This window comes from Sorex fumeus, unplaced genomic scaffold (assembly GCF_029834395.1).
Source record: "Sorex fumeus unplaced genomic scaffold, SorFum_2.1 ptg000155l, whole genome shotgun sequence".
NCBI lineage: Eukaryota > Metazoa > Chordata > Mammalia > Eulipotyphla > Soricidae > Sorex > Sorex fumeus.
This window is the reverse complement of record NW_026606212.1, coordinates 843,703-866,876: the sequence shown is the minus strand read 5'-3', so window position 1 is coordinate 866,876 and position 23,174 is coordinate 843,703. Positions and strand designations below refer to the sequence as shown.

General features: G+C 46.8%; 1 protein-coding gene across 1 annotated transcript in view; it reads left to right on the top strand.

Annotated features, from left to right (window-relative positions):
• The first annotated feature begins 2,222 nt into the window (after positions 1 to 2,222).
• P2RX7 (purinergic receptor P2X 7) overlaps positions 2,223 to 23,174 on the top strand; it is a 57,533-nt gene continuing 36,581 nt past the window's right edge. The window contains exons 1-3 of the mRNA XM_056107218.1: positions 2,223 to 2,347; positions 21,446 to 21,614; positions 22,907 to 22,975. Of these exons, the coding sequence (XP_055963193.1) occupies positions 2,223 to 2,347; positions 21,446 to 21,614; positions 22,907 to 22,975 (363 nt within the window). The remainder of the gene's footprint in view (positions 2,348 to 21,445; positions 21,615 to 22,906; positions 22,976 to 23,174) is intronic.

Here is a 23,174-nt window from a genome sequence, read left to right as displayed (position 1 = left end):
TTCCTAAAAGAACCTGAAGGGGAAAAAAAACGATTTTTCTTATATCTGTTGCCTTTCATGGCATCAGTTTTGCCCTTACACACAGAGAACCACAGGGCAAGTGCCTCAGCTTCTGTACTATCTCTCAGACCCAAATAGTAGATGATTTTTGGCTTTTAGTTTTGTTTTTTGTGCCACATCTGGCAGTTGCCAAGGCTTACTCCTGGCTTCTTATTCAGGGACAATTCCTGACAGGATCAGGGGACCGTATGTAGTGCCAGGATCAAATCTAAATCAGCTTCTAGCCCCCCAAGCAATCGACTCTTGTTTGGGGGAGCTACACCAGCAGCTCAGGGCTTACTCCTGACTCTGTGCTCAGTGATGACTCCTGATGGGGATCAGGGGACCATATGTGGCGCCAAGAATCGAGTCCAGGCCAGTGTCACACAAGACAAGTGCACAACTTGCTGTACTACCTCTCTGGCCGCTACTCCCATTTCTTTCTTTCTTCTATTTTCCTTTTTTTTGCTTTTTGGGTCACACCCAGCGATGCTCAGGGGTTACTCCTGACTCTGCACTCAAAAATTACTCCTGGCGGTGTTTGGAGGACAATATGGGATACTGGGAATTGAACCCAGGTCGGCCACGTGCGAGGCAAACACCCTCCCCGCTATCACTCCAGCCAAGTGATGCCTTGTCTCATTACAATCTCTGTGTGTTGGTGTTGTTTTTGGCTTTTGGTCACACCCACCTACTCTCATTTCTTGAGGTCGTTTCTTTCTTAGTGACAAACTCTCCTCTAAAAGGATCAAACTATCAAATAGGCATTTGAAACTGCATCAGCATGAATGAAATATTCTACTCTCTGATGTCACCTTGACACCAAGTAGCAGCTTGGTTTGCACTCAGGTGCGGGGCCTCAGATGTGGGGTTTTGGACATAGTGTTCCCCAACTCTCTGAGGAACAAGATAGTTTCCTTACTGCACCCAAGGAAACTGGGCTCTGACTCCATAATCCAGAACAAAAATGAAGCGTTTCAGAGAAACGCTTTGCTTTCAGCCTATCAACCCTGCTCTCATTTAAGTTCATCTAAATTCCATCTCCCCAATCTGGTAACGTCAATCCTTTGCGGGTTTCCTGTAGCCCCTCTCGCACACGCTCTCCCCCCACTGAAAGATTTCATAGAATAATTATGTTCATTCCTCCCTGCAGATGGGAAATGGCTTCTGAGACCTCACATATGCAAAACATGTGCTTTACCATGGAGCCGTGTCCCTCACCCTAAACCTAATCATATGGATAACAAGCTGGTTCCTCAGGTGGGCTAAGTCCTGGGATCCCTTCCTGGAACCCAGAACAGTGTGGAGAGAAATCTAGAGGTCATGCAGGAAATAGACAGCATAGAATTAATGTCTTCCCTCACTAAACTCATTCCCCCTGCCAGCTACAGATGGGAGAGTTGTGAGAGTGTAGCGGAGGGGCCAGGGCTGTGCCTAGCATATGTGAGGCCCTAAATTCAATCCCAGACACTGCCTGCCTGCCCCCCCCCCCCCCCCCCCCCCCCGCCCCCAACCCACAAGCAGTGCTGGGAATGGCCCCTATTTTCCAAAACAGAAGTGGGGGAGGAGGTTGGGAAGGCATTCATGCATCCAGAGTTCAGAAACATCTGGAGCTGAATAAAGAGTTATTGAAATGAATCCATCAGTTTCTACTCGGGCTTGAGGCGATGGAAAGATCTAGATCTTTCACTAACGCACAATGGGAGCACTGGGCGACTCCCTTGATATTTATTTGTGGCGTTGTCAGTCTCCCCCAGCTGAAACAAGACCAAAGCAAAAAAAAAAAAAAAAAAAAAAAGCAAAAGGGAAATGGGAAAAGCAGGAAGTGAGGAAAGGGAATATTCTAAAAAACGCTCTTCCTCTGAACACCATCTTTGTGCTGGTATCTGAGGGAGGCAGCGGAGGCGGGGTCATCTGCCAGCCTGGCCTATAGGACATGACTTCTCTTGTTTATGATCAGTCACATCTGGGCCAGCTGCCAGAGCCCTCCCCCCCGGCCCCCCCCCCAGCCCCCCCCCCGCCCCCCTCCCCCCCCCCCCTCCGCTATCATTGGAGGAGCGCAAACTTCAAGGTTCCTGCTAAGCACTGGGAAAGTTTCATTTTTTGATCTTGGTGGACAGGAGTGCCCAGGCTCGGCGGGCTGGGCCCAGGTCCAGAACCGAGCAGAGCGTTAACCCCGCACCATGCCAGACTGCTGTATCTGCAGCTATGTCTTACAGCACGAGACGAACAAAGTCATCCAGATCCGGAACACGAAATATGGCATCTTTAAGTGGATCCTCCACATCAGCATGTCCTCCTATATTATGTAAGTATGGTGTGGGCGCTGCCCCAACTCTGCTGTAGCTGACAGCAGAGACCCCTGAGGTGCAGCTTCCCGGGCCGAGCCTGAATTCCATATGGCTTAAAAATCTCTCTGTAAGCAGGCAGTCTGGCTGCAGAGGAGGGGTGGGAAGCAGCAGGCACGGAGAGACCCAGAGGCAGTCTGCGGCAGGGAAAGATTACAGGAGGCGAGGGAAGGAAAGCCTGGGTCTACCCCAGGACTGCCAGGGCGAGCCAGGCATGCATGCCCAAGGAAGGCGGGAAAAAGCAGGGCAGTGCCCTGAGTTCCCCAGGGAGGAGCTGGGTTCGGGATGCCCCTGGTGGTAATGCAGGCCCCTCTCTGCACCATCACCGCTGACGGGGATGGGATCCCACCACACTTGAAGTTGGAACTTTAAGTCCCCAGCATCCAGCAGGTGCCTCCTGCTCCTTTTTCCAACAGCATGCTGCGATACCGCGTGCATGCGACACAAAGCTCCCATTTAAAGTGTGTGATTCATGGCATTTCGTGTGTTCACTGAGCTGTCTGACCACAGGAAGCTCATCACAATCGGGCTGAGAATATTTTCATAGCTTCAGGAAGAAATCCCACACTAGACACAGGATGTGGCTGAGGGACAGAGCACAAGCACCACATGTTTGAGGCCCTGGGTCCAGTGCCTGGCACCACAGAAAGGAAGGTGGGGAGAGGAGCGGGGCAGAGCAACAGTAGGGCACTGGCCTCGGGCGGGGGCAGATCCGGGTTCCATCAGCAGCTTCGCCGATGGTCCCCTGAGCCCTGCCAGGAATGATCCCGGAGCACGGCGGGGTGTGGCCCCAAAGCCGAACCACCATCGTCACCATCATCACCATCCTCCACCTCTGATCTGGTCCTGAAATGGGTCATTTTAGAATGCCGCCGTGTCCAGGGGCAGAATGCTTGCACCCAGAGCTGCACTCCTGTCCCACCACGCTCCGCATATGCATCTCCCCGTGCTCTCTTTCCATCCGGTCTTGAACAGCTTCAGAGAACCCACCCTGGGTATCTACCCCCAAGGTCATGACCACGGAGTAGCTCTACGTGGTAGATGGTGGCGGGAACCTGGGCCTTCGGTCTGGTCCGGTGGCTCCACATACCTGTCCCCAGGCCGCTCAGAGAGATGGGAGGAGCCGGAGGTGGGAGGAGCCGGAAGTGGGAGGAGCCGGAGGTGGGAGGAGCCGGAGGTGGGAGGAGCCGGAGGTGGGAGGAGCCGGAGGTGGGAGGAGCCGGAGGTGGGAGGAGCCGGGAGGGGCGTGTCCAAGGGCTTCAACGAGAGCTTGTGCTTCAGCGCAGGATCCCGAGGTGCCAAGAATTCTAAATTTAAGTCTGGCATTCCAGATTTTAATGAAGTTATATTTGTCAGGGTAGATGAGCGAACACATTTTATTTTAAAGTCTGTTATGACTTTTAAATGTTAAACATGCCGTCTTCAGGCTTCTGCTTGTTCTCTCGCCCAGGTGTTAATTTCCTGCAGCAAATCACCCCAAACTTGGTGAGTTAAGGCAGCAATTTATCCTCTCAGTTCTGGGGCCGACACCGAGGTGTCAGTCGCCAGGCCACGCTTCCTCTTCGGGTTCTGAGGTGGATCCTGAGGCCCATCCTTCCCAGGTTCTTTCTGCTTCTGGGGGCGGCTGGTGTTCCTTGGCTTGTAGCCCAACATTCCAGTCTTCAAGGCCAGAATGTTTGGCTCTCCCTGATGCATCTTCACAAACTTTTTCCTCCTTTCTGTGTGTGTGTGTGTGTGTGCAATCTTCCCTCCCTCTCTGATAAGGACACATGAAAGGTCATGTGGAGAGTCTCACCATCTCAGAATCACGTCAGCAAAGACCCTTTCCCTAAATATACTCATTTTATAGGTTCCAGCGATCTGGATCTGGGAGCACTGGGAGCGATTATTCAGGGGACAGCAGTGATTGAGATCCCAAACCCAGTCCCAAACAGTATTGTTAGAGGCGGCCCATGTCTGTGATCACGTTCCCATGTCCTCAGCCATAGCTAGCTGACATCTTTTCTTTCTTTCATTCTTTTTTTTTTGGGGGGGGGTCACACCAGGGATGCACAGGGGTTACTCCTGCTTCTGCACTCAGGAATTACCCCTGGTGGTGCTCAGGGGACCATATGGGATGCTGGGAATCAATTGAACCTGGGTTGGCCGTGTGCAAGGCAAACTCCCTACCCACTATGCTATCACTCCAGCCCCAACATCTTTTCTTTGGGTCATTTCTGTTCCCTTAGTGTTGCTCTTGATGTAAAATGTTCAAAAAGACGCTGGAGTGTTGGTCCTCTAAGAGATAGTATGAAGTGTTCAGTGAATTTTAGAAATCACTTTCTTCTTCTTTTTGGATTTGGGGCCATATCTAACAGTGCACAAGGATTTTTTTTTTTTGTAGAGGCGTGTTTGGGCCACACCTGGCAGTGCTCAGGAGTTACTCTTGGCATCATATGGGGTGATAGGGATCAAACCCAGGTCAGCTGCATGTATGGCAAGCACCCTACCTGCTGTGCCTTTGCTCCAGTCCATTAAGTCCTGTTGTCTTGTCTTATTACTTGTCACTCTACTTCTCCCTTCTACATCATCACCACTCAGTGCAAATTATCGTCCATTCTCTCCTGGATGACCCATTAGGTTCCTGGATGGTTTCACTCCCTCCCTTTACTTTGGCAAGAGACTGGGTTCAAGCTTGGCTCTGTCAACTTACTAACTGCATGACCTTGCATGATCTTAAGTTAAGCATTCTTAAGATCATGTTCTGACTCGTCATGTCTATGGTAAGAGTCTTGGTCAGGGTATCTAGTGCTAAACTACAGAATCCACTGTACTGAGTTTAAGGAAGATTATCTAGAAAAGGCAAATTATATTATAGAAGCAGAGATATTGGTGGGAATTCTCTACTTTAGGAATGGAGAGTGACTGAAAACAAGAATGAGGGATCTTATTGGAATAAGATCTTATTGGAATAGTGAAAGGTTCTAGAACTGGGTTATGTTCTATCTGACCAAACCACCCTGAACACACCCAATATAATCTCAAACTGAGTTTGCTAATGGTTGCACAACTAAGCAAATTTACTAAAAATCATTAAAACAAGTCCTTAAAATGAGTGATTTTGGGACTGGAGAGATAGCACAGCGGGTAGGGCGTTTGCCTTGCATGCAGCCGACCCGGGTTCGATTCCCAGCATCCCATATGGCCCCCTGAGCACCGCCAGGAGTAACTGCTGAGTGCAGAGCCAGGAGTAACCCCTGTTCATTGCCAGGTGTGACCCAAAAAGCAAAAAATAAAAATTTTAAAAAATGAGTGATTTTATGATACATAACTTACATCTCAATTAAGTTTTTTAAAAGAGGAAGAAAGACCAGGGAGATAGATAAAGGGTTAGAGTGTTTTGCATGCATGAGGTCCAGGTTTTCTCCCACATGACATAATGCCGCAATCGTGGCTGAGGGTGACGCCCCAGCAACATGTCAGGAGGAACGCCATGCAGGGATGGAGGGACAGTATAGCAGGTAGGGTACTTGCCTTGCATGTAGCCAACGAGGTTCAATTCTGGCACCCCGATGGTCCCTACAGCCCACTCAGGGTGATCCTTGAGCAAGAGTCAGGAGAAAGCCTTTAGCATCGCTGGGTGAGGCTTCAAAGTAAAAAACAAAACGAAAAGGCAACAGGATTCGGCAACTGAATAGATGAGGGAGAATGAAGGAGAAAAGGAGGAAAGGAATGCAGTAAGTTTTGGATTTGGGTAAATGATGGTCAATGGAAAGTCTTATTGGGTAATGGAGAAGAAAACCTCATTTGGGGTGGAATATGAGTTCGGAAAGGAAGGCACGTAGTAGTGGGTAACTGAATCCATGTGTCTGGAGCTGTGTGGACAGAGGCCAGAACATGAAAGTAACTGCACTGGCCAAGAAGAGAAGATAAAGAAGAAAAGGCAAGGAGCTTAGACCACAAAGGCACACTAACCTGATTGTGATGGGGAGCACAGAGGTCCCTGAAAGAGTCCCAGAGGGTGGGCACAGAAATCCAAAGAAACCCAGGAGAAGGTCTCTAGAAAGCTAAGGAAAAAAGAGGAGGGAGGCGGCTGCATGGTCAGTGGTGTCAAAACTGCTGAGAGTTTCCACGAAGATCAGGTTACTGACCCGTCTAGTTGGATTCAGTGGCAGTGACTGTCTACTCGGCAAGAGGCTTTGAAGAAGTAGTGGGGGTGGGAGCCAGACTGGAGTGGGCCGAGAGTGAATGAGGATGTGGAAAGGGATGTGATGACTCACTCCTTCAAGGGACTTGGGTGCTAAGAAGAAGGGAGGCACCAGGAGGCAGGAGGAGAAAAGGGTGGGGTGGAGGGAGGGTTATTTTTAACATAAGAAGCAGTGTTTAAATGCAAATGGTGCAGAGAGCAGAGAGAGGGAGCGGGTGGGAGACAGGGAAACCATTACCACCAGTTGTCGTCACCAACAGCACAGGCAACGCTTGTTCTATTCTGGGACTACTCTAAGTGCTAAACCTTTCTGTCTTACTTTGAGCAAAAATCAATCTCCCTCTACTTTTCCTTTTTGGGTAGAGTTTTCCCCTGCGGTTCTTCTTCGACTTGACAGTCATCAAATGGCAGTACCTGCCACTGGATTCCTCCTTTGCTTCCTAATGAGAGCCCATACCTCCCGCTGGTATCTCTAGTGTCCAGGCACTGGCCCACCTCAAACTCCCTCGACCAGCCTCTTGCTTGATAAGGCCATCTTAGAAGATCGTCCAAGTAGCACCAGAGAGATGGCTCAAGGGCCTAAGCAGATGCTTTGCATGTGGGAGGCCCAGGCTTGGTCTCCTGCACCAGAGTCCCTCAAAGTACCAAGCTGGGAGTAGCCCTTCGGCACTGCCAGGGGTGGCCCCAAACTTAAGAAAAAATTTAAAAAGTGACGCTCGTTTTCTTCTCTTTTTCTTCCAAGGAGTGCTCAGAGAACCCTGGGGACCACTCTTAAGTGATACTCCACCAACGGGGCAGGAGGTGCAGGGTTACAGCTTGAGATTGCGATGCTGGTCACGCAAACTCAGTAGTGCTAGGGATCACCAGGACCACCCTGGTGGTGCTCAGGGATCCCCGGGGGCCGAATGCAGGCATTCTTACTTCTCTGGCAAAGGCAGGAAGTGATTCAAACTTATAGTTTACAGAAAACTAACTTAGATATAGAATGCACTTTCTCTGACCCCCAAATCTAATAATTAGGCATGAGAAGATTTGGGGGATGGCTACTGGGCCACACCTGGCTGTGCTCAGAGCCTATTCCTGGCTCTGTGCTCGGGGATCACTCCTGGCAGTGTTTAGGTTCCGGTGCTGGAGACTGAACCAAGACCAGTTGCATACAAGGCAAATGCCTTACTCCCTGGATAATCTCTCCAGCCAATTATCCTGTAAGTCTATGTCAGCAGCATGAGAGAGGTATGCAGAGGCAAGAGAACAGACTAACCTCACTCAGTAGGTAGAAGGCTGCCTGCTTTCTCCCGGAGGACAGGAACAAGACAAAGACAAGGACGTCCACCTCCACTGTGAAGCTGTCAACATTCTAGTCAACTATTCAATATTCTAACCAGAGCAATTAGGAAAGAAAAAGAAAGAAAAGGCACCCAACATGGAAAGGAAGAAGTAGATCTATCTTTGTTTGTTTTGCTTTTTGGTCACACCTGGTGATGCACAGGGGTTACTCCTGGCTCTGCACTCAAGAATTACTCCTGGCGGTGCTCAGGGGACCATATGAGATGCTGGGAATCAAACCCGGGTCGGCCGCGTGCAAGGCAAACGTCCTACCCGCTATGCTATTGCTCCAGTCCAGAAGTAGACCTATCTTTATATGTAGATGACATAATCATATATTTAGTGTCCCAAAGAATTCACACACACACACACACACACACACACACACACACACACACACACTGCACTGTAGCACTGTCCTCCCGTTCATCCATTTTCTCCAGCAGGCACCAGTAGCATCTCCGTTGTGAGACTTGTTGTTACAGTTTTTGGCATATTGAATATACCACAGGAAGCTTGCCAGGCTCTGCCATGCGGGTGGGATACTCTTGGTACACAGAGTTAAAGTTAATAAAGGAATTCAGTAAAGTTGCAAAGTACAAGATAAACACATAAAAATCTACTGTGAGGCTGGAGAGAATTCAACTGGCAAGTGCCTGGTTTTGCATGCAGAAAACCCAAGTTTGATGCCTGGCACTGCATGGTCCTCTGAGGACTGCTGGGAGTGACACTTGAGAACCAAACCAAAAGTAGGTCCCAGCACCACTGGGTGTGCCTCAAACTCCCCAAAGGGAAAAAAAATCCCCAAACCAAAAATTAGTTATGCTTTTATATACTAGCAAGAAGAAAACCGTGGTCTGGGAAGATCTCAAGGGACTGGAGTGTAGCAGGGAGGAGGCCCAGGTTCAATCACTGACACCATATGGTCCCCTGAGAACTGTCAGCAACAACCCATAAGCAACAGGCCAGAACACCCCCTGACCTTTACCAGTATGGCCCAAAATATGACTGGGAAAAATAAAGAAGCAACACAAAAAAGAGAAATGAGAAATCACTTCCATTTGCGGGAGCATCCAAAATACCGACATTCTGGTTCTGGTGTTGCAACGTGTCTGAGTCTACAGTACTACATCAACAAAGTACCACAGGCTGGAACTCACACATGCAGAGGTCATTCTCAGAGTCTGGAGGCCGAGGAGTCCCAGATGAAGGCACCAGAGTCAGCGTGTAGGGAGAACCCACTTGTGGTTCAAAGGCAAGCAGTCTGCGCTAGAAGGTCCACACTGGGTAGAAGAAGTAGCAAGGGAGCCCCTTGGCCCCATCTCCGTCCCTCTCTTGTCCTCTCTTCACCCGCCCCTTCTCAGCTCTTCCCTGGCTCTGGAAAGATTCCATAAGGAACAGGGAACCTGGCAGGGGACCCCCATCCAGTGTTCCGCAGATCCTGTTGGAGATGGAATGCCAAGACTGCCCCTAGCCTGTCTCATAAAAAAAGGGTAGGGTGGGATGGGGAAACTCTTCACTGTAATGCACTCGCAGACCCCAATGTCCATTTTCTGAACCCTGAAACCTAGGATTATGTTATCTTACATGACAAAAAAAATTGTGAAGATGTTACTAAGTTCAAAGTCTTTGGAGATAAGGAATTTATCCTGGATTGGCAGAATGGCCCCAGTGAAATCATGCACATATCCTTTGAGCAGGAAGTCAGAGGGCCAAAACTGGGGAAAAGAAGATATGCTAGCAGGAAACTGAGTTTGCAGTGACATGGATATAGCCCAGAAGTGCCAAGGCAGCCTCTAGAGAAACTAGAAGAGGCAAGGTTCAGGTTCTTGTGTGGAGTCCCCCCACGGGTCCCATCTTTCTGCTACCTTGATTTTAGTCTGTCAGACTGCTGTTAGACCTCCAACCCCCAGAACTGGGAATTTGAGTTGTTGTATTTTTACTTGTGTTGTATTTCCCAGGATTGCTCAGGAGGCTCTGGGGAAACTTCCCATGACACTCAGCAAACTGGGCTGGGCAGTCAATGATAAAGACCAAGGATGTGAAACCACTCAGGCCTGCCCAGGAGCCTTGGAGATACACCTAGCTGGGCTGGAGAGGGAGATGTGGTGCCTGGATTTGAATCCCGGCACAGCAAAGCCCTTGACTGCAGAAAATCTCCTGATCTCCAAGTCTGGGCTGTTTAAAACCACAAAAATCATGCTTTGCTCCATCAGCAATGAGAAATTGCTAGACAACTTGCCTTGGGGGTGCCCCCCACTGACTTATACTCAGTGATTTCTTGCTGCCCTCTGTTCTTTGATGCTCTCTCTCTGTCTCTCTGTCTCTGTCTTCTAGTTTCTCTCTCTGTGTTTCTCTCTCTCTGTGTTTCTCTCTCTCTGTGTTTCTCTCTCTCTGTGTTTTTCTCTCTCTCTCTCTGTGTTTCTCTCTCTCTCTCTCTCTCTCTCTCTCTCTCTCTCTCTCTCTCTCTCTCTCTCTCTCTCTCTTTTCAGAAGATAATGCGGTATTGGGGATTGAATTTACCTCAGCTCTCCTGCATGTAAAGCCTGTTCTCAACCAGTTGAGTTTTTTTCTCCAGGCCATTCTTTTTTGTTAAAAACCCAAAGCAGAGGACATTTATTCCTCAATTTTTGTATAATAATGTAAAGATGCCTTCCAAAAAGTGTGATGACTAGAGAGCTCTATGATGGTTTTGGGGCTGGCCTAGTTTGCAATTAGATTAGAAGCAGGGAGACAATAAAACAGTAACTTGCTTCGTTCACATGAATGGTTTCTGGCAAGCACAGTTGTTTACCAGCTTTATTTTACGAGAGTCAGGGGAAGATTTGAAATCTCACATACAAAACAATTTAAAATAGAATAAACATCCTGCAATTGTTACTAACAGCAAAATCATTATGCTGACTCTCCATTCAAGACTGTGTTCATGTTTCCAGAGTTTGTTCTATGTTATTTATTTTTTTTATAATTATAATCATTGAAGCTTAACTTACCAAACAGTGACACCCTTTGTGTTTTGTGACCTATGAACTAAGGGATCGTCCCAGGTTTTGGTGAAATACAGCTTAGTTTTATTAGGAAGGCAAGTTTCTTATTTTGGTAAACAGTCACGTTCCTAAGTATTGCCCATATACATCTCATAGAAATGCTTTTAAGCGTATTCCCTTATCATCTTCAATAAAATTACCTTCAAGATATCCTTTTGGGGGCTGGAGCAATAGCACAGCAGACAGGGCATTTGCCTTGCACGCAGCTGACCCAGGTTCAATTTCCAGCATCCCATATGGTCTCCTGAGCACCGCCAAGGGTGATTCCTGAGTGCAGAACCAGGAGTAACCCCTGTGCATTGCCAGGTATGACCCAAAAGCAAAAAAAAAGAAAAAAGATATTCTTTTGGGGGCCAGAGAGATAGTACAGTAGGTAGGGCACTTGCCTTACATGCTGCGACCTGGATTCAATTTCCAGCACCACAGATGGTCCCCAAGGACTGCCAGGAGGGATCCCTGAGCACAGAACCAGGAGTAAGAAGTACTGCTGGGTGTGCCCTTCCACCCCCAAATTAATATCATTTTAATTACGTGAACTGGAATTGTTTCATGATTTTGTTTTTCTTCCATTTTTGTTTGTTTGTTTTAATTTGGGGTGGGGGGCTACACCCTGCTATGCTCAGGGCTTACTCCTGGTACTGTACTCAGGGATCATTCTTGGTGGGGCTCAGAGAACCATATGGGATGCCAGGGACTGAGCCAGGGTTGGTGCAAGGTAAATGCTTCACCTACTGGATATCCCTCTGGCTCCATTTTTTCCAATTTTTTTAATTTCAGGCACTGTAATTTAAAATACTGTTAATGACAGGGTTTCCTGCATATAAAATTCCACACCATTCCCTCTTCTAGAGTGGTCCCCCTTCAGCACTACCCCTCACTCCGTTTTCATGATTTTGAAATATAAACAGGATAAATGAAAACAACAGAGGTGGGGGGACATCTATGACCAATCTTAGCTAGTCAAAGTTTGTTGGTTTTTTGTTTGTTTGTTTGTTTAGTGGTAGTAGCAGGTGTGGGGCACACTGGAGATGCTCAGGGCTTACTCCTGGTTCTGTGCTCAGGGATCACTCCTGGCAGGGCTCAGTGGAACATATGGGGTACCGGAGATTCAACCTGTCTGCTCTACTATCTCTCCAGTCCCTGTTAGGCAAAGTTCTTAAAATGAAAAAATCTATTCAGGGCTGGAGAAATAGTACAGCAGAGGGGCAAGAGGTGACCGCAAGTCAGCCAGAAAGAATGAGGAGTTGGGAGATCAGGCCTGCGGGATCCCAGGGAGTCAAGGTGATGGGCACCCGAGCTTGCCACAGTGATCACCATATAACCAGATAGTATGGTGATAGCACCTGTATGGGCAGCCCTCAGTGCTCTCGGTTCTCACCCAATAGCCACCCTTACTCCTCAAAGAGGCCCACAAAGCTCTGAAATAGGGAGGTGTAAAAACTAATATGCATGCGCAGAAAGATGTGGTGTGTTGTGTGTTCGCGGGCTCTCTGGGCAGCTCTCTCTAGCCGCTGTGTATGGACTGGATCAGATGGCTGTTGGCAATGGGAAGCGAAGGAAGAAACGAGGGCCAGGCTGGTCGGTATCAATTGCAGTTTATTCCAGTCTCCTCTCCATTCTCCTCTGATTCCCCTTCTGCTTCTCTCTCTGGTGCCCTCTCACCTACTTCTGGCTCCGACGACTCCCCGACTCTCTCTTTCTGCCTCCAACTCTGACCCCTGATTCTCACTAGCCTGATTCTCACTCTCCCTCTGACCTTATAGCCTTAGTTCACATAGGGCGGTGATATAAAGGTGGGTTGAACATTAACAAATCAACAAAGAGAGGTAAGACCACTCCTCCAGGAGATTAACTCAAGGATAAAATCTCATCTGAAGAGATTGTTCCAGATTACTAGGAGATCCGATTAAGGACGGGATCCCATCCAGGGTGTGGTCGGGCTGTGTCCGGGGTGTGTCACTTTCTTCTTTCCTCAGCTGGTAATCCACTTGAATAGTTGTAGTAAATCTACTTCTAATATTTCTATCAATGTCATTCTGTATGAGCACACTAAGAGATATATCAACTTAAAGTTTAGTTCTTCCTGAGGACATCTCACTATATAATCCAGACCACAGTCCTCAGGCCAGGCTAGTCTTCCTAACCCCAGCAGGATCCTAATCTCTTTGTCTCTTCTGGATCATGACAGCATTTGTCCATGATCATGCTCTCAACTTATAGTTGAGTATTGTGGCGCTTTGGCCTGGCCCATTTCGATGCCAGAGTAGCTCACAGCTTGCCCTAGGTCCATTCAGTCCCTCGTTGGGACTCTGCTTTTGGGTTGCTAGGAACTAAGGGCAACTGAGTCGAGAAAGCAGATGCCCAAGAGTAAATATTATTCAGAGTCAATCAAATCCCAAGTTACAAAAGCATGATATTTACTGTCTTCCTGTGACCATACAGAAAGGACATTGCTTTAAGGTAAACTAAGTTCCCTGCGGCAAGGCTGAAAGGACAAACCCAATGTTATCCTACGGGGGGGGGGGGGGGATTTTGTTTTGTTTTGTTTTGTTTTTGAAAACCTCAAAATATCTAGAGACTGTGGGTTTGGCCACATGAGAGCAAAGTTCACCAATGAGAGCTTTGAATTCAAGTTTGAATTCAGGTCATACCATTCACATTCAGGTCACACCTTTCACTTGAGCATTCTCTCCGCTCAATGAGCCTTGTTGCTGAGACAGCCCAGTTTCACCAACAGGTACATCTGTGACAAGGGGATTTGGGGACCCTCTCACCATGCTGGCATGTGGCCCATTCCAAACAAGGTGCAAGTACCCGACCATGAAAGTGGTTTATATTGAGAGCGTATGGATTGGGATCCTGAAGAACTTCCTCCTGGTGGGGATCCTACTTTATATCTGGTGAGTCTGGTGCCCTGTGCCAGCTGGGGGTATCCTGGGAGGCCCCCCTTGCTCTCGTCTTTCCATTATTTTCTCCTCTGGTCCCTCCACAGCTTGCTTGCAACTCCCTGGCTTCTATCACATTACCTTTCTTTTTCTTTTTGGATTACACCCAGTGATGCTCACAGGTTACTCCTGGCTCAACACTCATTCCTGGCGGTGATCGGGAGACCATATGGGATGCCAGGGATCGAACATGGGTCAGCTGGGTGCAAAGCAAATGCCCTACCTGCTGTCCTATTGCTCCGGCCCTTCTCACAGTACATTTCTTCGACTTTCCCAGACTCCCTTTAGTTCTTCACCCTGTCATCTCTCTCTATTCTTGTCTTCCACTGCCTGGTCAAAGTCCCTCCAGAAACCAGGTGTTTTTCTACCGCCTGAATGTACAGACTCATTACTTCTTAGAGCAAAAAGATCCTGCAATTATCACCTCAGTCCTGGATTGCACCTATAGCCCAGAAAGGTGGCAAGACTGGTTTGAATCACCAAGTGATTTGAAGGAAAGCAGTTGGGACACGTTACTGAGAACTGTCTTTTCTTTGATGTGGCTCTGATGCATTTTAATTTTTAAAATACTTTCATAATAATGTAAAGACATTTGGGAGTGGTGTTGACTTCCATTAAGGCCGATCTTATGCATTCGGGAATGAATATGAAAGACTGAAATGAATACAAAGACTATACGGAAGAAAGATTAGAATTAAGCAAATAACAGGTCCGAGTTATTGGAGAATTTTGTAATATCAGCACACAACACACAAACATCACTGCCACACTCGTGTTTGTGTTGATCACTATGATGGGATTTAGTATAGGATTTTTTGCTTTGGGGCACACCTAACAGTGTTCAGGGCTTACTCTCGGTTCTGCACTCAGGGATCACTCCTGGTGGGCTCGGTAGATCATATGATATGGGATTCCAGGGACTGAACCCGGATGGATCATATGCAAGGCAAGTGCCTACCCATTGGATTATCCCTCCAACCTTGGGTATTATATTTAACAGCGCTGTCTCACATACTGACGAGATATTAGTCTGGATTTCTGGCATCAGTTGCTTATTGATGAGCTTTACTTTCTAATGAATGTTATGAAAAGACTGACAATACTAAAATGAGTTGAGAGAAGACTAAAACACATTACCATCTACCCTAAGAAATAAAATATGGGGGCTGGAGCAATAGCACAGCGAGTAGGGCATTTGGCTTGCACGCGGCCAACCTGGGTCCAATTCCCAACATCCCATACGGTCCCCCGAGTAATGCCAGGAGTAATTCCTGAGTACATGAGCCAGGAGTAACCCCTGTGCATCGCTAAGTGTGACCCCCCCAAAAAGAAAGAAGAAAAAAAAGAAATAAAATACGGGACAGAGAGATAATACAGGGGATTAGGCATTTGCCTTGCACGTGGCTGACTCAGGTTCAATCCTCAGCACCGCTTATAGTCCCCTATGCATCATAAATAATCCCTCAACAGAAGTAATTCCTGAGTAGAGTACAGAGTCAGGAGGAGGAAGCACTGAGCACAGATGGGTATGGCTCAAAACAACCCCCCCACCCTGAAAAATAAATAAAACATTTATTTATTTATTATTTATTTAAAAAAGAAATAAAACTCAGTTTTAGCTCCCTGTAAAACCAGTCTTTAGCACTTTCCCTTTCCTCCCCATTTAAAAAAAATTATTAGTGAAACACCATGAGGTACAATTGTAGACTTACAAATTTTTGTGCTTGGGTTTCAATTATACAATGATCAAATACCCATCTCTCCACCAGTGCCCATTCTCCACCACCAATGATCCCAGTATCCCTCCCACCCCTCATCCCCCCATCCCACCCTGCCACTGTAGCAGGGCATTCCCTTTTGTTCTCTCTTTCTTATTGGGTGTTGTGGTTTGCAAAAGAGGCATTGAGTGGCAATCATGTTCGGTCTATAGTCTACTTTCAGCATGCTTCTCCTATCCTGGGAGGATCCTCCCAACACACTTTATTTGGTGCTCCCTTCTCTATCTGAGCTGCCTTTTCCCCTAGCATGTGTGGCTGGCCACCAAGCCATGGAGTAAACCTCCTGGTACTAATCTCGGCTATTCTTGGGTGTTAGTCTCCTATTTTGTTACTTTATGTTCCCCAGATGAATGCAATCTTTCTATGTCTATCCCTCCCTATCTGTCTATCCCTCTCTATCCCTCTCTATCTCTATACTATTTCGCTTAGTATGATACTTTCCATGTAGTACCACTTGTATGTAAATTTCATGACTTCATCTTTTCTAACAGCTACATAGTACTCCATTGTGTAAATGTACCAAAGTTTCTTTAACCAGTCATCTGTTCTCAGGAACTCAGGTTTTTTCCAGATTCTGGCTATTGTAAAGAGTGCTGCAATGAACAAACAAGTGCAGATGTCACTTCGACTATAATTTTTTTTTATTAGTGAGACACCGTGAGGTACAGTTGTAGACTTACAAAGTTTTGTGCTTGGGTTTCAGTTATACAATGATCAAGTACCCATCCCTCCACTAGCACCCATCCTCCACCACCACAGGTCCCAGCATCCCTCCCACCCCCCCATCCCCCCCATCCCACCCTGCCTCTGTGGCAGGGCATTCCCTTTTGCTCTCTCTCTCTCTCTCCTTTGGGGTGCTGTGGTTTGCAAGAGAGGCACTGAGTGGCAATCATGTTTTGTCTATAGTCTACTTTCAGCATGCTTCTCCCATCCTGGGAGGATCCTCCCAACACCCTTTATTTGGTGCTCCCTTCTCTATCTGAGCTTCCTTTTCCCCTAGCACGTGTGGCTGGCCTCCAAGTCATGGAGCAAAATTCCTGGTACTAATCTCGGCCACTCCTCAGTGTTAGTCTCCCATTTTGTTACTTTATGTTCCCCAGATGAATGCAATCTTTCTGTTTATACTTTTTTATAAACAGAAAGTATAAACACAAATCTTTCTGTTTATACTTTCTCTTTATACTTTATTTTTATACTTTTTTGCCTCTCTGGGATATATTTCCAAGAGTAGTATTGCTGGGTCAAATGGGAATTCAATTTCTAATTTTTGGAGAATCGTCCACACTGTTTTCCAAAAGGGTTGAACCAATTGGCATTCCCACCAGCAGTGAAGGAGGGTCCCTTTCTCGCCACATCTGCGCCGACACCAGTTGCTTTTGTTCTTTTGGATGTGGGCCAGTCTCTGTGGTGTGAGATGATATCTCATTGTGGTTTTGATCTGCATCTCCCTGATGATTAATGATGTAGAGCATTTTCTCATGTGCTTTTTTGCCATTCGGATTTCTTCTTTGAGAAAGTTTCTGTTCATTTCGTTGCCCCATTTTTTTATGGGGATGGATGTTTTCTTCTTGTGGAGTTCAATCAGTACTTTATATATCCTTGATATCAACCCCTTGTCTAATGTGTATTCGGCGAATATCCTTTCCCATTCTGTAGGCTGTCTTTGTATTTTTGTCATTGTTTCTATTGAGGTGCAGAAGCTTCTTAGTTTAAGATAGTTCCATATGTCTATCTCTGTTTTCACTTGCTCCGCCAGTGGCATTGAGGTCTTTAATACATTTTGATCTTCACTTTTGTACATGGTGTTAGGCAAAGATCTGAGCCCATTTTTTTGCATGTAGCCGTCCAGTTTTGCCAGCACAATTTGTTCAAGAGACTTTCCTTACTCCATTTCACATTTCCTGCTCCTTTATCAAAGATTAGATGATCATATGTTTGAGGGGAGATGTCAGTATATTCATATATTCAACCCTGTTCCATTGGTCTGCAGCTCTGCCTTTGTTCCAGTACCATGCTGTTTTAATTAATTACTGCTTTGTAGTAGAGTTTGAAGTTAGGGAGGTTGATTCCTCCCATTTTCTTTTTCCCAAGAATTTCTCTAGCTATTAGAGTCCTCCCCATTTTTTAAACAACATGTTGAATTTGGTTTGCCATTTGATTTTATTGAGGGGGAAATTCAAATCACATAAGATTAACCACACATCATACATTGCTTACAGACAGAGATTTGATCTGAGAAATGTGTCATTAGGCAATTTCATTGTTGTCCAAACAGAGAGTGCAATCACACAAGCCTAAATGGTCGTCTATTGGGATCACTCCTGTAAATGGTTGCTTACCAGAGTGTTGTTAACCAACACGTGTTTGTGTTAAAAATCAATGTTGAGTGGGACTTAGCACCTTACAACGGTGCACAATCCTCACCTCCACAGAGTTCCAAAACACTTTTCATTGCCCCAAAAGGAAACCCCAGACCTCCATTCCCTTCTCCCAGCCTCTGGCCATGACCAGCCTCTCTGTCTCTATGAACTTAGCCTGGATATTTCATACACACAGGCATGGATTGTATGTGACTTTAGTGTAGTTTGTCTTCCTCGACTTAGCATCCTGTAATTAACCTCCATAGTAATGCCTGTCTCAACATTTCAGTCCTCCTGGGGTGGGTAGGGGGAGCTATATTTAATCAGTGTTAGGGAAAGGGCAGGTCTCCCTCATGCAAAGCATGCACACCCATCTTATTATTCAGCATTATAATACAATAATAACAATAATGTTATTGTTCAGTTTTTAAAATTTCATATCATACTTCAGCTTGCTTTGTTTGCTCATTTTTATGTTAATTATACAAGTAGCTCTATTCAATTTATTTTCACTGGAAAGCGTCCCACTGAATGAATCCCAGCAGCTTATTCACTCATTCAACATTAAATGACATTTAGGGTATATCCATTTTTTCCCTCTTAACCCTCTTAATATAAAGCTACTTAGAGCTGAAGAGATAGTACAGGGATTAAAGTGCTTGTCTTACATTTGACTGACCCCAGTTCAATTCCCGACACCATTTATGGTCTCCCAAGCACCTTCAAGAATGATCTCTGAGCATTGTTGAGTGTCTTCTCCCGAGCCACTGAGCCATTTTTCTTTAGAGCCAGGGCTGTGACTCAAGTGACAGAGCACATGCCTTATGTGTATGAGGGCCTGGGTTCGATCCCTGACAAGACATGCCCCACCCCAAGCACCACCATGTATGGCCTCCACATTTTTTATGAACATTCCTCGGGCACATGAATGAGAGTTTTCTCCAAGGGCGTCTATATAAGAGCAGAATCACAGGGAATGAATGTACTTCTTTAACTGTGCTTGATATTACCAAATGCATGAGTCTCAGCGGTTCTCATCCCTAATGCACAATGGAATCACCTGGGGGAATTCATCAACAAACAAACCACCTCGAGGTACCACACCATACCCCAGAGTGGGCTGGATGACTTTCCAGGGAGGGACTGGCAGTCCTGAAAGTTTCCTGGATAATTACACCAGGTGATTAAAGCTAAGGGCAGTCAGCCCCTCTGGGATCCCCACAGCTGGCTCAGAGGGCTGCTGTGGAGTCCACTTGCTCATGTCATTCAGATATTTGGGACTGTGCAGAAGGAAAAGAATAGATACGTATACTCCAAATGAATACGGCATGTAAAATCAACTCTGAATCATTCAGGGAAATGGGGAGAATAATAAATGGGGTACAAGATGTCTTTCTTTTAGGGGAGGCCACTCCCAGAAGTGCTTGTAGTCCAGTGACCACCAGGGACACACCCAAAACTAATAGGAGAGCGGTACCAGGTCACCCCATGCTGGTGCTGTGGGGTGAAGCATGTAGTATCAGGGACGGAACTTGGGGTTCATATATGCAAGAAATGTGCTCTACACTTGAGCCACATCTCTATTCCCTGAAATCTGTGATATTTGATTTGGGAGCCAACACAGTGGTGCTCAAGGCTTATTCCTGGCTTTGCACTCAGGAATCACTCCTGGCAGGACTCCAAGAACCATATTATGTGGTGGGAACAAATCTGGATTGCACCCTAACGTACCCACTGTACTGTAGCTCCAGCCCCTTCTCCCTTCCTTATTTCTCTCATTCGTTTATTTGGTGTGGGGGAGGGAGCACATCCAGCAGTGCTCAGAACTTACACCTGGCTCTGAGCTCAGGGATCACTCCTGGTGGGCTCAAGGGATCATATGGGGTGCTGGGAATCGATCCCAGGACGGCCACATGCAAGACCCAACCTGCTATACTATCTCTCTGGTTCCAAATCACTTACTCCCTCCCTCTCTCCATGAGAATAATTTAGGATCACGTTTCAGAAAAGGCACTGTAGCACTGTCCTCCCGTTGTTCATCGATTTGCTCGAGTGGGCCCAGTAACGTCTTCATTGTGAGACTTGTTGTTACTGTGTTTGGCATATCGAGTATGCCATGGGGAGCTTGCCAGGCTTTGCTGTGCAGGCGAGATACTCTCGGTAGCTTGCCAGGTTCTCCGAGAGGGCAGGAGGAATAAAACTCAGGTCAGCCAAGCATGCAAGGCAAAGGCCCTACCACTGTGCTATCGCGTCAGAAAAGGCATTAACAGTTAAAGAACTGATCAAAAGGCAGGAAAGCAGGGGGGATCCTCCCAGGATGGGAGAAGCATGCTGAAAGTAGACTATAGACCAAACATGATTGCCACTCAATGCCTCTTTTGCAAACCACAGCACCCAAAAGGAGAGAGAGAACAAAAGGGAATGCCTTGCCACAGACGCAGGGTGGGGTGGGGGATGTGGGGTGGGAGGGATACTGGAATTAGTGGTGGGGAGAATGGGCACTGGTGGAGGGATGGGTACTCGATCATTGTATAACTGAAACCCAAACACAAAAATCTGTAAGACTACAACTGTATCTCATGGTGTTTCACTAATAAAATTTTTTTTAAAAAAGGCAGGAAAGCAGAAGTACAGCTATGTCACATGAGAGCAAGTATAGCACATGGGAAACGGTCAGGCTTGGGGTACATGTTGAGAGGCCAAGAACCTCAATTTTGCCACTATCTCTATCACCATGGACAAGTTCCTTCTCTGAGTCCATTCCCACATCGACCAGGCGTGACAATTATAGGAACTAACCCCACTGTTGTACGAATGAAGGGAACTGGCCTCCACTGTGCTCATGGAAAAAGCTAAGACTAGCAGGGTTTGGGAAAGACGGGGACTCACCTGTCAGCCACACCCTCTCAGGAGCCTGGGCTGAAGTTTGGTATCCAAAAAGCTGTCTCCATGAGATCACCTCAGAGGTCGGTACTGGGGACAAGTGAGTGAGTACTTATGCCAGTGTGCTTCTGAGGTTCCGCTGAGAGTATCGGCTGGTCGTGACACAGCCTTACGATCAGGTGTAGACAAATCTATGAGTCCCATTTCACAGATAAGGAAGCTGAGTCACACAGAGAAGTCAACTTTCTTTTCTTTCTTATTCTTTTTTTTTCTTTGACTGTTTTGGGTCACATCCAGCGATGCTGAGTGGTTACTCCTGCCTCTACGTTCAGGAATCACTCCTAGCAGTACTAGGGGGACAACATGGGATACCAGGGATCGAACCCAGATCAGCCATGCCCAAAGCAAACACCTTACTCATTGTACTATCGCCTGGCCCATGAGAAGTCAACTTTCTTGCCCCACAGCCTTTGGGACCTGCATCTCCAACCCTGCATTCTGGCTACTGATGCTCTTGTGTGTCTGATATTTAGCTTTGCTTTGCTGAGTGACAAGCTGTATCAACATAAGGAGTCTCTGATCAGTTCTGTGCACACCAAGGTGAAAGGGGTCGCAGAGGTAAAGGAGGAGTTTATACAAAATGGATCGAACCAAGTCAAGAACACTGTATTTGACACCGCCGATTACACCTTCCCCTTGCAGGTGAGCATTTGAAAGTGTCCCCCTCCCCCAACCCTCCATCACTGCCATCAGATTCCCACCCACCTACCCACTTTCCCTGGAATCAAGAGCCTCACTCCAGAAAAACACTGGCCTTGTTTTAAAGGCCCTTTGAAAGTCCCCACTGAGAAAACCTAAAAATTGCAAAATTGGGTCAGATCCAGCAGCTCAATGGAGAGGATTCTTTGCTTTATCAAGTCCTACAGGATTTCTCAAAATAGCAGTATGTCCTGGTGCATTTGAAACAGGATTCGACTCACCCACACTTGACTCAGACACGGCTTTTTAGAAGCGGGGCCAGCAGTCAGCAAGGTGTGTCTGGATTCAGAAGCGCAAAGAGCTTCTGCTTAGAGAAGTCCACCCTTGTCAGCTGTTCGAGGTCTGGGTGCCTTGTTCTTTTACTTATTTATTTATTTATTTACTTATTCAGTTTTCCCCTTTTGAGGGGGGGCAGGGGCGCATTTTGAACCCAGAGCCTTACACAGGCAAGGCAAGCGCTATACTGCTGAGCTACATGTCCAACCCTGGGGGACATTTTAGCAACAAAAATGTTTCTAAGAAAACATTCTTGGGGTATGTTTTTGCACAAAGGAAGCTATAAATGACAAAAAGGAAAGACCTGGGTCATACCAAAAAAAGGCACAAAGCTGTCTAAATTTGCAAGAAGAGAAAATGAAGTGGAATGATTGAAATGGAGAAATCCAAGTGGGGTTGGGCACACACACGACAGGAGGGATAAAAGGACACATTTCCAGCTCTGGGAGCTCAGAGCACCAAAACCATAAAGCAAAACCATAAAGCCCCCAGCAATTATCTGTTCCTGTTCTAACAGTGGCTCATTAAAACTTCCAGCTACTTACGGAGAGGTGGGTTGTCCTATTGGACTTGAATTAAAGTTCTGAAGAAACTGAGAAACAACGTTCTGACATCCCACCCCCATCTCCACCTCCCCAGGTCTCTTGAGTTCCAATTTCATGGAATTATACCGTGTCTGAAAAAAAATAAAAAGGCTGCTTTTGAGGCTGAAATGGAAAATGAATACTCAATCAGTTCCAATGTTTCCAGCTCCTCCCTCATCTCAGCAGGGCGGCTCATGCAGCTTTGATATTAAACCGGCTGCATAATCCAAGATGCTCCGGGACCCTAATTTCCAGACTGCAATTTAAAAGCGCCAAAAGCCTCGCCCCCAGGCACTTAGCAAACGGGATTACTATGATTAAGTAGTTCTGTTCCTCAGGCTTTGCTTTTTGCCTTCTCTGCCTTTTCTCCCACAGGGAAACTCCTTCTTTGTGATGACAAACTTTCTCAAGACAGAAGGTCAAGTGCGGGGGCTGTGCCCTGAGGTAAGAAGGGGGTCTGCAGTGGGAAGGTGGCACGAAGGTCTGCAGTGTGTGTTTTGCAAGCAGGAGGCCCAAGGTCCATCCCTGGAACTGTATGCATCCCCAGGAGTGACCCCTGAACCCTGAAAAGGAGTGGCCCCCAACCATCCATCAGCAAAGAAATCCAAAAAAAAACAAAAAAAAAGAGAGAAAGAGATAGAGT